Source organism: Pteropus vampyrus, unplaced genomic scaffold, assembly GCF_000151845.1.
Source record: "Pteropus vampyrus isolate Shadow unplaced genomic scaffold, Pvam_2.0 Scaffold498, whole genome shotgun sequence".
In the NCBI taxonomy this organism is placed as follows: domain Eukaryota; kingdom Metazoa; phylum Chordata; class Mammalia; order Chiroptera; family Pteropodidae; genus Pteropus; species Pteropus vampyrus.
In genome coordinates, this window is record NW_011889279.1 from 22,518 (window position 1) to 37,751 (window position 15,234).

The window sequence follows — 15,234 nt, forward strand, 5'->3', positions numbered from 1 at the left end:
GATTTTGCCATTTACAAACTATGTGACTCCAGGTAAGTTATGGAGCCTCTCTGGATTCAAATTCAGTTGGATTTACAACCAAATACAGTATCATTGTTAAAGTGCTTAGAATAGTGTCTGACACCCAGTCATAGCTATGTGGCTACTGCTAAATATGATAAATTGCAAAAGTGAGAGTGTTAGAAAGAGACATTAAGATATGTACTATCAATTTCAATTCTTCTTGCTTATTATACCACTAGTAGTTTATTAAGATATGTTTCAATTCCCACCACTGGATGATATCATTTTAAAAACAGAAAAGCATTAGAAGGTATAAAAAGGTATCAAATGTTGCTTAACATGCTTTTTATTAGTAGTAAAGATGAACACTTTCCTTACATTTATTTGTTTCATCAAGTCAGTGTGTTATCAAAATTTCAGACAAATACCGGAGCCAAAATGACACAGTTGGAACTTACCTTCCTGATTCAGATTCAAGAGGATCATCAGTAAATGCTTCTGCATTAAAATCCAAAGGTTCTGCATCTTGTAGGAGTTCTATTCGGTCCCTTTCAGTCCTATTATTAGCTCTGGTATATTTGGATGCTGCTGCAAAGGAAGAAAAAACTATGTTAACAAAAAAATGTTAACTTTTCTATTGTCTTTATGGGTCCCAATCTATGGATTTATAGAAGGAAAAGTCAAGATTATAAAGGATCTGAATTTTGATTGTGAAGACAATATTAAGAAAAGATAACTACGTGGTTCCTTAAAATCATATTAAAATGATAAATGTATAATAGAAAATAACAAAGAAAAGTTTTCTCTTGTACTAGTCCAAGCTCAGAGGCAGCTATAGTGCAAAAACTTAATTTGAATCAGAATTAATATTTAACTATGATATCATAACAGTGAAATTTTTCATACTAAAATCAAGTTTCAGTTGGTTTCATAGTGAATCCAGGGGCTGCTACATCTCGTTTCTTGGCTAGGATTTTCTTTAAGGTGTACTCAACTCTAGCTCTCTAACAAAGGTCTGAATCTTTTATCCATCAGGCATGAGTAATGTCCAACAGAAATAAAATGCAAGCCCTACATTTCCTTTTAAATTTTCTAGTAACTACATTAAAAAAGTAAAAAGACATGGGTGAAATTAATTTTAATATATTTAATTTAACACAATATATCCAAAATATTATCATTTCAACTTGGAACACCAGCCACACTGCAAATGCTCAGACACCACATGTGGCTAATAGTCACCATCCTGGTCAGCCCAGATCTAAAGCACTAACTCTCCCTTCCTCTCGTGGACGGGGTTTTCTTCATAAACAATCTAAATTTTTACAATGTGGTTCTGAGCAGTTCAATAGGTTCAAAACAACTTTATGATACAGTTCTTTTTGAAAACTCAAGGCAAACCAATTCCATCATATCTTACATTTTTGTCATCTGGGACTACACCCTTCACCTTTTATCTCATTCATTCAGCAAATATTGGTTGCCTACCACGTGCCAGGTTCTAGCTAACTCACCATCCCAAGGCTTTGTGTGTCCTCTTCTCTTAAAATTCTACCACTCCCAGATCTTCTCATTCTGTTAACTCCTTTTCCATGATAACCAAATTCCAAATCTTTTTATAAAATCCTCCATTTCCTGGTTTTAACTAATCTTTAGCTCTCTCCTATTTCTTCCACCCTAAATGTCATTCAAAGGCATCCTTTCTTTTTTATCTCCAGGGTCGCCACTCATTTCAGGCTGTCGTCATTTCTTGACTGCATTACCAAAACAGATACTCAACTGGTTTCTGTGTCTCACTTCTCTGGAAATCAGCTCTGTATGGCTGTCAAAATCTTTCTAAATCAAAAACCTGTGCATGCTTCTTTCCAGTTTGAAATCTTATCTTTGGGATAAATTTTAAACATCTGAGCACAATAATATCTGTTTCCCAATTATACCTGTAGCCTCCCCTCTTCTCAGGCTCCTCATACTTTAGGCTGTAATCATGGAGAAAGACTTGCATTTCCCCAAAGGTTATCTCATACCACTCATTCTGCCTTCTGCCTAAAACACTTTCACCTGCTAAGTACTATTTATTCCTAAATACCCAGTTAAATATTTATCATGGAACTCCTTTTCCAATAAATTACTGCTTTTCCATCCCCTAAACTGAGTTCTCTCAACATCAGATGTGTACCCTTCTACTCTCTCGGCATTCCTGCATCTCCCCCAGACAGACGACCTCTGCCTTCTACTCAGTGCTGGGTCCTGCACAAAAACAGGTTATTGCCACCTTTCCCTGGGCAGATGGCAGGATTAAAAATGTGGGGAGATTTCCTAATCCAAGCCACTGACAAATGTCTCCTGCCTGGTATCAGTCCTTCACTAAATTATAAGCATCCCAAGAATGGAAATTTATGTTCTCTATATCCCTGCATACCTGGGAAAGTATCCGAATTATGTGGGCCCGTCGGTAAATTATTATAAAATTGACTGAACAGCCTAAATCTATTAACAGAAAAGTAAAGAAAAACATCTAGGTAAATAGTAGAAATCACTACCTGCCTAGAATATGCCTAGGCTAAGGACTATTATTTAGGGTAGTACAATTACAACTATACATTTGATATCTCAGATGGCTTCTTCTCCTACCAGAATGCACATCTGCATTTCCCTACTTCTGATACACTAAGGAATGAATAAAGGAAAGTCACTGCAGAACCACATTTAAATTCTATAAAAGCATTTCTGAATGGGTATCCTAATCCTCAGTCTCTATGCAAGCAAGCATAAGAAAAAAACTTCAAGGCAATAAGCTACTTACATCGGTTGGTATTTATATCTGAGAAGTCTGATTCTTTTGGGTCAATATGAACATTTCTATTTCTCGTGGAGTCTTCTCTATTGTGTCCGTAACGTTCTTTCCATTCCTAGGAAGAAAACACAGGTGAATATATAACAAAAGAACTCACAGGCAGAAAATAATTCATCAGTGTCAACAGATTATATATGTAGAGTAATATAACTCTTTTTCATCAGATAATCAGCATAACTAGCTCAGTGATTTTAAAAATCATAGCTTAATAATTTTTCTTATTTCTACACGATTTTAACAGTATTCAAACTTAACTTTTACGGTTATTTTAAGATATTCAATTCTTCTATCTAAAATGTCAAAACAATATTACAACTACAATAAGCTTAACTGGACCATGTAAAAGTTGTGAGAACTCATAATAATTAATGAGATGTTAACAAAACTTTCTTCTACCCAAATTAACTAAAATTATTAGATATCTCAACTCATTTTTGACAGTGAAATTAAAGGTTTATACAAAGAAAATTAGATAATTACTCACATGGCATTGTATATGGTCTTAACTTCACTAAAATCATATTAACTAGGATTCTGCTCATTAAATTCTTAGAATTGAAAGGAATATTAGGGGTCACCTAATTCAATTCCCATGTCATGCAGGGTTTCTGTAAAATAGCTATGCAGATGCTTTTTGGCTCTCTTAGTAGATGACATGGAAAATTTCTATGCATTATCACCTCATTGCAATTTTGGTGAACTGTGGAAATTTTTCATAGAGAGGTGAACTCTCTCTTCAGTAACTTCCACTCTTTGGTTCTAGTTATGCCTCTGAAATGAAGAACAAGTCTCTCTTTACACGACACACATACATGAAGACCACTACTATCTTGTCTCCTGAGTCTTCACTTTTCCAGTATAGATACACCCAGGTGTTGGAAACTTGTGGTAATTTTGACTAGATTTTTCTCATTTTTTGCCTTTTCACTCTCTAAGAGGAAGTTAGTTCACCTCACTAAATAGAAGAGTGAAGAAAAATTAAAGAGGAATAAAATTAATGTCATAAAAAAGTATAATTATAAAGCAATCAAAGTCACTTTCATAGTAAGATTACATGAATTGTTTACTGAGCACCAACCTTAGGCAAGACACTGCTAGATGCTGGACATGAAGTAATTACTAATGATTTTTTAAAACGTCTGACAAGACACCTAGCATTTACACCTGAACTATTAAAATTACCTTTCTTTAAAAATATGTCCTATGTCTTTCCCCACTATTCTTTGGTCTTTAGCCAATTATTCTAATCAGTAAGATTCTTATATTTCACATTTATCTTTAGGTTATAGCAATTTAATAAGTACTGTACTTACTCTTCTTCGATTTTCACCTTCTTCTTGCCTTTGTCTTTTTCTCTTCTCTAGAGACAGAAAAGTGGTCTCAAATTTGGTATAACACGGTTTAATTAGATGTAGAGTAACTGAAGTAAAGGTACCAGGCTATGACCAATTTCCTTTAAATTACTATAAAGTCAAAGGTAATAGGTTATTGTTGGAAAAAGCTTCAGAGATCACTTAACTCCAGAGATCACCTAACTTCTCTACTGTTGTTGGAGATGGCCATTTAAAGGCTCACTCTGAATAGCTACAGTGAGGAAAAAGTTCTTCCTCATGGTGACTTGAAATTTGTTTCCCTGTAACTTCTCTTTTCTTTATGTCCTATCTTCTAAATTAAGTTCATACTTCTTTCTGTATAAGTATCTTTACTCTTATTCTCTCCTAACTATATACTCAGTGTTTTGTTTTGTTTTTTCTCATGAGACATGCTCTACAGACTTATACTTCTGGCTATCCTCTAAATACCTTCTGATTTATTAGTCTTACTCGTGAAAATCTTACCCAAGACTGGATATGATACTCCATATGAGGTCTAATTAATGCAAAAGCAGTAGAACTATTACATTAACAAGATGCCACCTTTCTATGAGAGCTATGAAGGCTATACCAGCTTATATTAGAGCCACAACACATTTTGGCTTACATTTAACTAAGTATCACACCAAAGCCCAGACCCAAGTACGGGGAGTGTCTAAAAATCAATGACCCCAAATTCAAGTTCTGTGTTCCTTTTCCCCCTATCCTACCATCACTCAAACATCAGGAAATTGGAATCCATTTTGAGATTAGATTCTAGCAGAGTGCCATGGATTCTAACAGGTTGTTAATCATCACATTCTAAAAACCAGCCTTGGCTTGAATGATTTTCTATGCAGTATTAAACTGATGATTCTTTAAATTAATGAGTTTTAGAGTTGTATTAAACTTGGCATATCTGTTTCAAAGTGAACATTAAAATAACTCCAACACCATACAAGGGCATTCTTTAGTTGTAGACATACTAAATAACTTCTGCTGCAGAATTTCTTAAAGAAAGATGAGACAATCATTTATGTTTTCAAATTATTTTTGCTATGAAAGCCTTATGTAGGTTTTCAGCTAAAAAAAACATTAATTTGTAATTTCTTTAAATAAATTAAAACTTATAAACTATACAAATATTAATTTTGTATTTTGAATTTTAGTGCTTTGCCTTCATTTATTTTAAAAGACAAATCTTACCTCGTCTAATTAATTCTTTTCCTTCATCGACTAAGTCTGATGTCATATCATTATCTCCCATAAACTGCTGGAAACCAAGTAGATTCAAACAACGAGTTCCCAAACTAATAAAAGGAGATTTTCAAAAAGATAAGCATTACTTCACATTATAAATATGTAGTATTATTATTTATCATACCAAGATACATAGTTACATTTGTCTTTAAGAAGTACTTATTTCTAAGAAGTTTATATGCCCAGTACTCCACTGACTAGAGTATGTACCACACCCAGATTTGTTATAGAAACAAATTAAGTTAGGTCATTAGTATACCTTCAGAAAATTATTATACCAGGATTCGAAACAATAGCTATAATACAGAAACAATTTATTCTTTTCTTACATTCAAACAGCAATATTAGTACTGCTAATTCTGTGACTTTAAATATTCCCTTACCATCCTCATATTCTTGTGAAAACACTATATCCCAGGATGAGAAGCCGCAAACTAGATAACTGTCTTTGGAAAGGTCTTAGCTTTATGTAAAGTATCAGGAAACAGCCTTACACTCTCTAGGTGTTTAATTCTGAAAATTAGCTCTAGGTATGGCTGTATTGCTAGTATTATGGGAATTATTTAAACTAAATGTGGGAGCATTTCAAAAAAAAATGAATCAATGAAAGTCAAGTTACCATTAAAATGTCAGCAAGGCATTGTTTCATATACTTCCATTAACAGAATATCCATTTTAAGAGATAATGTGAAAATTGAAAAATATAATCTTTTTTTTTTTCTTAAAGTTTATCCTAATTAACTCTAAAATAATACTTTTAAGGAATTATTTTTAAGTTTAACAATTTTCCTTTTAGACATGATAAATCCTTGTGTTTAAGATTTTATAGTTGACAAAGCACTATCCCATCCGTCTATTACTTGATCCATATTAACAATCTAATAAGAGATGCTAATCTTACCAACAGAATTACTAACATGAGAAGACATAACTTATACATAAGCTTTTAATGTTCCATTAATAGTTTATAAATTTTTTAAGTGAATAAGCATAAATCAAAACTTAGTTTTGGACATCCAAAAGATGATTGTTCTCTCCCTTTAATACATAATCACAGTATAAACCTAAATCTTTTCGATCTTATAGAAAAAAACTCAATAAATTTACTATCATTTCATATTAACAGCTTTATTTTAAATTTTAATCTTTTATCTCCCTTATGAGAAAATATAGATGTTTTTAAAAATAAAAGAGAATTTATTTCAAACAATACTTGTATGTTTACTTGATATCTTAATGTGAGTACATACATACTATTGATAATATGTATGTATGTCACATTTCTTCACTGTCAAGCAGTGAAGAGGGTGGACAGAGTACAGGATGTGGGTAGAAGAGCACCTGACATGGGAAGTAGGTAAAACAAGGCTCTCAAAGACAAGTACACCTGTCCTTTAACTCCTTTTTTGTGTTACGTCTGCCAAGATTCTACCACTTTTCCTAATCCTATAAGAAGAGCAGCCCATGTACTTTCTAGCCTTACTTGCACCGTCTGATTACAATTGCTCCTCACATGACCTTTTGTGCTGGCTATGGTCTGAAGCACCCAGAAACCCAGCAATGATTATGGGAAAGGCCCGAAGACTAAATTTATGTTACTGGATAGAAGCTGGGCATGGGAATGTTTTATAAGCTATGTTGGGTGTCAGTGGCAAAGGCCAGGATTTAGAGTTAATATTCTATAATTAATCCTATTACTTTGCAGCCTAAATAGTTATAATAGAATAACTCTTCTTGAAAATATCTTCAGAGATCAAGCAATCCCTTTAAATTATCCCCAGCATCCTCAAAGTCATAATAAAACAAACAACTAGAACCCAACCAGTGAATATTTAAAAGAGCTTCAAGAAGAAGGAATATCCAGATTAGGCTAAGAGTATGTGGAAAAATAAGCGACATTAAGTTTCTTACCTAAAATAAGTAGCAATGCAGAGAATTACCACCAACATAGGATAATATATATAGAATCCATCTGCAATAAAGGATAAAACTTTCATGGAACCCATAATCTGAGGAGCAAGAAAAAAGTAAGTTAAATCATTACAGTTCTATATTTTTCATTCTTTTCCATCATTAGAAAATTCATGCATAACTGGTTATATAAATTTGGACTTTTCAAAAAGTAAAAATAAAGGACTACATAAGCTGATTTTTAAGTTCTCATCACAAGAAGAAAACTATAACTTTGAGTTGATGCATGCTAACTAAACTTATTGTGGTAATCATTTCAGCATATATACATATATCAAATCATTATGTTGTATATCTTAAACTAACACAAATCTTAAATCTGTTTATTTACTAAGGTTTTCTCTTAAAGAAAATTAATATTTTATAAATACTACTGAAAATTATATACATTGACTACAGATATAAAAGTTAGTATTAGTATAAGTCAGGTCTATTGATGCTATTCAACTGGATCACCTATGTGAACAAAAAACCTTTTTTTATAATAAAAGAAAGCAAAGTCACTTTTGTCTAGTCAGTAATTACACATACAACCTTTAAAAGAAAGTTTTGGTTATTAAAAAAAAAGATTCAATATATATAGAACTATATATATAGAAAAAAAAAAGATTCAATGCAATAGAACTTTTCTGTGTTAAAAGAAATTTCACAATAATAACATCCCACATAGACAATGAATCTAAAGAACTCTGTTTTCTGACCATACTTACAGATGTATAAGCAGTTGGCTGTGTATTCCGGTGAGAGATGGATGAATCCATATGTGTCAAACCCAAGAAATTAAGACATAAAGGAGGAGTCAAACGGCAAAATAACCTGCAATAAGCATTTATAAACAGAATATATAAAAAATAAAGCAGCAAAATACATTTTGTATTATATTGAAATTAATCAGGAACATTTCACATCATTGTAACTATTATTTTCACCTATCTGTATTATATGTATTTTGAATTATTAATGTGAACCTCCCTTATTACTTGGGTGACTTTCTGAAAATCCTATTAATCACATCTTTCTTAAAAGCATCAACATCTACAAGGCAAAACTCCAGTCTCAGGCTGCCTGCTTTGGTGGTTACCACTGCTTTATCCCAAGAATTTGTGAAATGCCTTTCTATGGTACCTCTTTCAAGTCTACCATCTGTGCAATCTGTCTCAGCAGCACGACAAGGATGGTAACATTCTCAAGGGGAATTGCCCTCGTTACATAAAAGATCTGAAGTTTTATCATCAAAGTATAACACTCTGATAACTAGAAGTATAAAGAATTGTTAGAGCTCAGTATTGTCCAGATAAAGAGAGAATCTTACAGATCTACAGAGTTGAAGAAAAGGGGAAGAAGAAAATGAAAGGAGGGTGTGAATACAGAGGTAATATGAGGAATGCTTTTGTGGTGCTAGGACAGCTGTGTGTCTTGATTGTGGTGGTCATTATAGGAATCTAGACAGACACACACAGAAATAAAGGATAAAAAAAAATGAGAATTAAATAAGGTCTGTAGTCAATAGTAACGTATCAATGTAAATTTCCTGGTTTTGATATTGTACAAGAGCTATATAAAATGTCTCCATTGGGGGAAGCTAGCTGGGTGAAGGTTAATAGGACTCTGTATTGTATTTGCAAATTCTTGTGAGTCTATAACTATTTGGGAAAAAAGGTAAAAAAAAAAAAAAAAAAAGGTCTTAGAGATATTTCATATAGTGATTCTTCTGTGACCCTCTCTAAGTCCAGCTTTTATAAATATCTAATATGACTAATTTAACAATATGGACAAATAATCGATTGTATAACCTAGCCGAAGCTGGAGCCATCTCTCAAAACTCTTGCTAAAGCTCTTAGTAAAAATTACTCCTTTTGGCTTCCTCAGTCTTCTACAATTCAGTTTGAGGCCACTGAATCTTGGAATACCCTCTAGGTCTCACTTAGTCTCTCACTCTCAAATGTTCCTATTTTCACTAACCTATTTATTAAATCTCTAATTGGTAAATCCAGGCTACATCCTTCTTTTCCTTCCTAATCTAGCTTGGGTATTTTAACCCAAAACTTCAAGCAGGATTTATCTAGCAAGCAACAAAAAACTAATTAATATTTAAACCCAATCGATTAGCCCAGGGAAATACAGGTGTTGGTGGAAGACCCACAAACGAGAAATGAAAGCGAAATCCATAAGGATACATACAATGGAGACATTTCCCTTGCTTCTAAACACAATCTACTTACATGCCACTGAAAAGAAGGCTGTAAGCATCGGTCTGGTGATGTGAAGCCAAGTAATAATAGTTAAATACACGAATCCTGAACACAGTAGAATAAACACAGATACTTAGGAAGAAGATGGAAAGGAAGCAAGCAATCTGAAAAAACAAAAACAAAGTAGATTAACACTAACGGATTTTATATAATGGACAATTTGGTGACGGCCAGAGGGGAGGGGGGCTGGGAACTGAGGAATGGGGTGAAGGGTTAAAGAAGTACAAATCAGTAGTTGAGAGTTGGTCACAGAGATGGGGAGCTCAGCATAGGGAATGCAGTTAGCATTAATATGATGGCTAGGTGGAGGATCAGGGGAAGGAGGGAGCAAGTGGGGGATCGTTTTATGAACTATATAGATGTCTAACCAATGTACTACAGTACTTGAAACTAATTTAAATAAATAAATTTTAAAAAATAGACAACAGTTTTACTACTTTATGTATTATCACGAACATTATCCTTTATTTCCAGCTAACGTTTATTGACATTCTAAAATTTAGAGTAGGAATTTTTTTAAACATTTAAGATAATGAAATTACGAAAAAAATCTACACTTCAATCAGTTCTACATCCGATCCCTAAATTGCAAATCTACCTCCTGAAGTGAGTCTATTCTCTCATTCCCTTGGCAACTCTTCATATGAAGACTATAAGTTAGGTAGCTTCCCTGGCACAAAGAGGATCAAAGAATTCTCATAAAAGTATTTTGCACTATTTTGCATCTTCTTGTCTCTCCTTAAATACAGTTCTTAGTTTATATGGTCTGGGTAAATTGATAAGGCTCATTTTTGGAAGTATGAATAATAACACTGTGAGAAACTTCACTGCTTTCATTATTACTAGAAGAAATATATGGAGAAAAGGTGCAGCAGTTAAGAATTATACTATGAACTGACATTTATTTATGACAGATATAAAATAAACTGACCTCAATATAAATATAATTGTATGTTTTTTCAGCCAGCTGTATAAAGACTGCAAAAAGGGATAAGACAGGTGTAGTGCTAAAGAATGTGCACTCTGACCACACAACAATCACAGAGAAGATGGACAAAACCACAGCAAGTATTCTATGAAACCATGGTCGCAAAAGACATTCCCAGTACCATTCTGGAAGATAAAAGAAAAAAAAATGATTAGGGAAAACCATAAAGGAATAACAGTGTATTTACATTGCTTCAAAATATCTCCATACAAGATATGTAATTGCAAAGAGAAAAATAGTAATTTTACAGTGAAGGAACCAGGGAGACACCATCCTAACCAAACGATCACCAGTAATGGGACAAACATACCATGTACCTCCTGCTATGATGCAATGAGAACACAACATCACTGCTACAGTATTCCTAATTATGAGAAAATATCAACTCAAATTCAAGGACACTCAAAACAAAACAAAACAAAAAAACAAAAAAAAAAAACTGGCCTGTACCCTCCAAAAACATCTATGTCATAAAACACAAATGGAAACTTAGAAATTATTCCAGATTAAAGGAGACTAAGGGTACATGACAGTTGAATAAAATATGTGATCTGGGATTTTTTATAAAGAATATTATTGAGACAATTAGCATCTGAATAAGGTCTGTAGATAACAGATTGTATTGATGCTAATTTCCTGATTTTGATCATCGCAGTTGGTTATGTAACAAAATGTCTCTATTTTTAGAAAATACACACTGAAACAGGAGTAAAGAGGCATCACATTTGGATTCAATTTTGAAAAGATTAAGGAAAAATATATACACAGAGAGAAAGGTAAAGAAAATGAATATGGTAAAATGTTAACATTTGGAGAATCTGGGAGAAGGGTATATGGGAATTCTTTATACTATTCTGGCAACTTTTTGTTAAGTCTGACTTGAGGTAAAAATAGAAGTAAAAAAAAAAAAGAAGAAGCAAGCTCACAAAATTGAAAAGGCTGTATTTCACTTCATTCATTGCTGAGTTAAGCTTCTGGCTCACTCTAAATCTTTTCAATTACACTGTCAGCATAATTAATTCCTGATACTCCTTTCAAAACTCTGGTCTTCCATTTCCTAGCCCTCCTCTCCTCCAATGATTCTGTCCTCCATCCTATCTCAACTGCTCACTCCCTAAACCTTCTATCGCCAATAACTCCAACCCTTACTCATAATCTCAATCCTTACTTATAATCTCATCTAGCAACACCTTCATCTAGTATTCCAACTCTACTGACTACCTCTACCTGGACCAACAATCCATTTATTCTGCTTCTTTTTTATTGCCACTTAACACCCTGATGTCCTTTCTTTACCAGCTCAGATTCAATGGACTTTGTGAATAATCACTCTTCAACATCCCAATTCTTTTGCTTCCTCTCGATTCCCTGTACTTGGCTAAACTGAACCACACCATGGCTACCAACTCCTTGGCTACCCCGAGTCTGCACCCACGAACTGTAAATTTCAGGAGTAAGACACACAACTTGTTGACTCGTCTCACTTGAAATTCTTAATCACTAGCTTCAAGTGGTCTCTGAGCACTGCCTACCTAGCCTACTATAATCCACTAATTTTCTCCCATGCGACTAATCTCCTAAGCAACTATTTTGCAACTTTTCTTTCTTCGAATCTCCAAAATCTCTTCCTTTATACTTACTCTCAGCACTTCATTGAGAAAATAGAAGCTCCCCAAATTTCTACTACATCTTCTCACCTGCTCAAGTACATTTGGGCCTTATCTCCTAATCTAAGGTCTTTCTTGTCACTGTTCACTATTTCCCATTTCATCTCTCCTATATACGAACACTGTCCCAGCCATTTTCTTCTATCTCATCAAATTTCCTCTAAGATATCATTTGTACATGACTTGCTATAATTTCTCGACTTTGCCATCCTCCTACTACCTCTTGTCTCTATTCCCTTTAATAAGGAAAATATTTTGAGAGATGTCTATTCTTAATGCTTCTACCTGCTCTCCTTCTTATTTCTTTTAAACTCTAGATATTTTTACCTTTACTCCACCCTCACTTCTCTGAAAGCCAATGTCAAGTCTTAATATTCATGATAATCAACCTACCTGCAACATTTGGAAAGGTACATTATATACCCTTTTCCTCAAAACACTTAATTGTCCTAGTTTTCCTATTTCACTGGCCATTCCTTTTCTAGTCTGTTCTGCTGGTTCCTCCTCATCAATCTGATGGTTAAATTCTGGACTGTCTCTGGCTTGGTCTTCAGATTATCTCTTCTCCATCCCAATCATTTACTGATTTTGTCCTGGCCCATGGTCCACCCATCCATTGATGACACCCTAATTTATATCTGCAGACCAGATTTCTCCTCTGAACTCCAATTTCTAAAGCCAACTACCTACTCAGCATCTTATTTATACTTTTATGTGTATGCTGTCTGTTTTTCACTCCACAAAGGCAGAAATTTTTCTTTTTTGTTTAATTACACCAAGTGCCCGCCGAAACATAGCACACATGAAAACAGGTGTCACATAATTCCCTCATTTAATTAGAAAAGATCTTCATTGAAGAAGTTTTCTGATATTTGTTATGACCATTATGTCTTCATACTCAAGACCAAACATGAAAAAGAGAATCAAGTGAACAGAACCATTTATTTGCATACATGAGGTAAACATAAGTTTTAATACTGTGACACTGATATTTTTTATTAATTTCTTTATATTAAATTTGAATAACACTGAAGAAAGTGTCAAATAATCATAAAGGAGAACAGAATAATTATGAGTGTAGGTTTTGTAAATAAAATTAATAAATGTGAATAAAGACTTCTTGAGGAAATATTTTAGTAGTATGTCAAGACTGAAGGAGAGACCCAAGCTTGTGATATAAAATTACTTAAAATTCTAATTATTTTAAGTATATATTAGGTATACAAAATATGCTTAACATATTGCATATATTTTTGCATAGAATTTTGATTATCTGTGAAGTAACAGTGGAAACTAATATATGTTATATGACAAGTAAAATAATTTTGAGGGGGAGGAGTTTATTAGATACGTAATATTACCAAATAATATAAGTTAAATAAACAAATACAATTCAACTCTGCATCCTTCAGAAAAATTATCATTAAACTTCGAAATGTATATCAAATTACATACCAACTGTAGGATTATAAAAATATTGGATAAATCTATTTTCTGGCTCTGGAGATTGAAAGGTGTGAACAAACTGATGAGTAGCACTAGTTTCATTTTTTGCTACATCTTCTAGATAAAATGCTTGTTCCAAAAGAATTTGCCATTGTACTTGAGTTCGACGGTGCCTCTGAACTGAATAAATAACCTAAAAAAGAGAACAAGAGGTATATGTGTCAGTGTTCTGATCCAACAGTAGTTCAACTCCCCACTAAGGAGCATGTTTTGGTTGTCACAACAATGGGGAAGTGCTAGTGGCATTGGCTGAGTGGGGCCAAGGATGTTAATATTCTGTAGTATATGTAACAGTTATGTTCAGTGAATAATTCTCCCTCCCCAAATGCCTATAATGCCCATGTCAAGAAACATAAAGTTAAAACATTTCACTCAGAATTTATTTTTTGTAGAAAGTAATTATACTTCTAATTAAAACATCAGTAAGTAAATTAGCTATAACTAATAATTACCTGTTTATGTAGTTTCACCAAACTTTTTTCACTTGGGTAGGTATTACGCTTTTCGTCGAAATCTTCATAATCATCCATGTTCCTACCCATTTTTTCCTGATACTCTGTAGGGCACTAAAAGGAACAAGTAGGTTTTTAAAAATCTTATTTGCAAAAATATAAAAACTTTATTTTTATTAAAAATCTTATATACTTGGACATTTCTAATTTTCTCAAAAATATCTTCCATTATCGTCATCTCTAAATAGTTGGAATTTTACTTGCTGACAGTTTTTGAAAATGTTTTAAAAGATGCATTGAGTTTCTTCTTCCCCCTATTAATATTAGTCTTTGTACTCAGATATACTAGCTCAAGCCAGGTAGTGAGGGAGCTTACCTACATGAAGCAACTAACTAGTTTTTGAGCAGATTATTCTAGGTAAGCACCTGCCTGATAAAAATTGTCAGTTATTTTCCTAGCTAAATAATGATAAAGAATCATAACAAATACAAGTTGTTGAATTTTTGAAAAGGATAGTACAGAGAAACAAATACATGATTTAGAATCATCTGCCCTACTATTAATCATTTCTTATCTATACGAAATTGGGCAAGTTAGTTAACTTCCTTGAATAGGTCTCGAAAGGTAGTAAATGTGAGATCAATGATTAGAGAATTGATTCTCATGACTATCATCTTAGCCAAAAGGAACACTAGCTAATAGTCAACATAAAAAGATTTAAAATATAGGAAAAGATAGTTCAGTGGTTCCACAGTTGCAGAAAAGATAACTGGAGAACTTATTTTTGGAATAATCATTTTTAGAAATATGAATATTCCTAATTCAATAACAGTACATCAAAACCTTAATTGTATGGCTTCTTATCAAATATGTTATATATCTCATAATGTCATTCATTTTACGATTAAATGACATGTAGGAAGCTGAA

At 33.2% G+C, this 15,234-nt stretch overlaps 1 protein-coding gene across 7 annotated transcripts in view; it reads right to left on the reverse strand.

Annotated features, from left to right (window-relative positions):
* Positions 1-15,234, reverse strand: part of LMBRD2 (LMBR1 domain containing 2) — a 41,892-nt gene that overhangs the window by 3,923 nt on the left and 22,735 nt on the right. For 6 of the 7 annotated variants that reach the window (XM_023524837.1, XM_023524836.1, XM_011382963.2 and 3 more), the window contains 10 exons: positions 14,306-14,419; positions 13,803-13,986; positions 10,624-10,805; positions 9,663-9,796; positions 8,151-8,256; positions 7,381-7,478; positions 5,416-5,519; positions 4,171-4,217; positions 2,807-2,912; positions 462-591 (listed from right to left, as the gene is read on the reverse strand). In XM_023524837.1, the coding sequence (XP_023380605.1) occupies positions 462-591; positions 2,807-2,912; positions 4,171-4,217; positions 5,416-5,519; positions 7,381-7,478; positions 8,151-8,256; positions 9,663-9,796; positions 10,624-10,805; positions 13,803-13,986; positions 14,306-14,419 (1,205 nt within the window). The remainder of the gene's footprint in view (positions 1-461; positions 592-2,806; positions 2,913-4,170; positions 4,218-5,415; positions 5,520-7,380; positions 7,479-8,150; positions 8,257-9,662; positions 9,797-10,623; positions 10,806-13,802; positions 13,987-14,305; positions 14,420-15,234) is intronic. The other variant, XM_023524838.1, reaches the window with a different exon arrangement.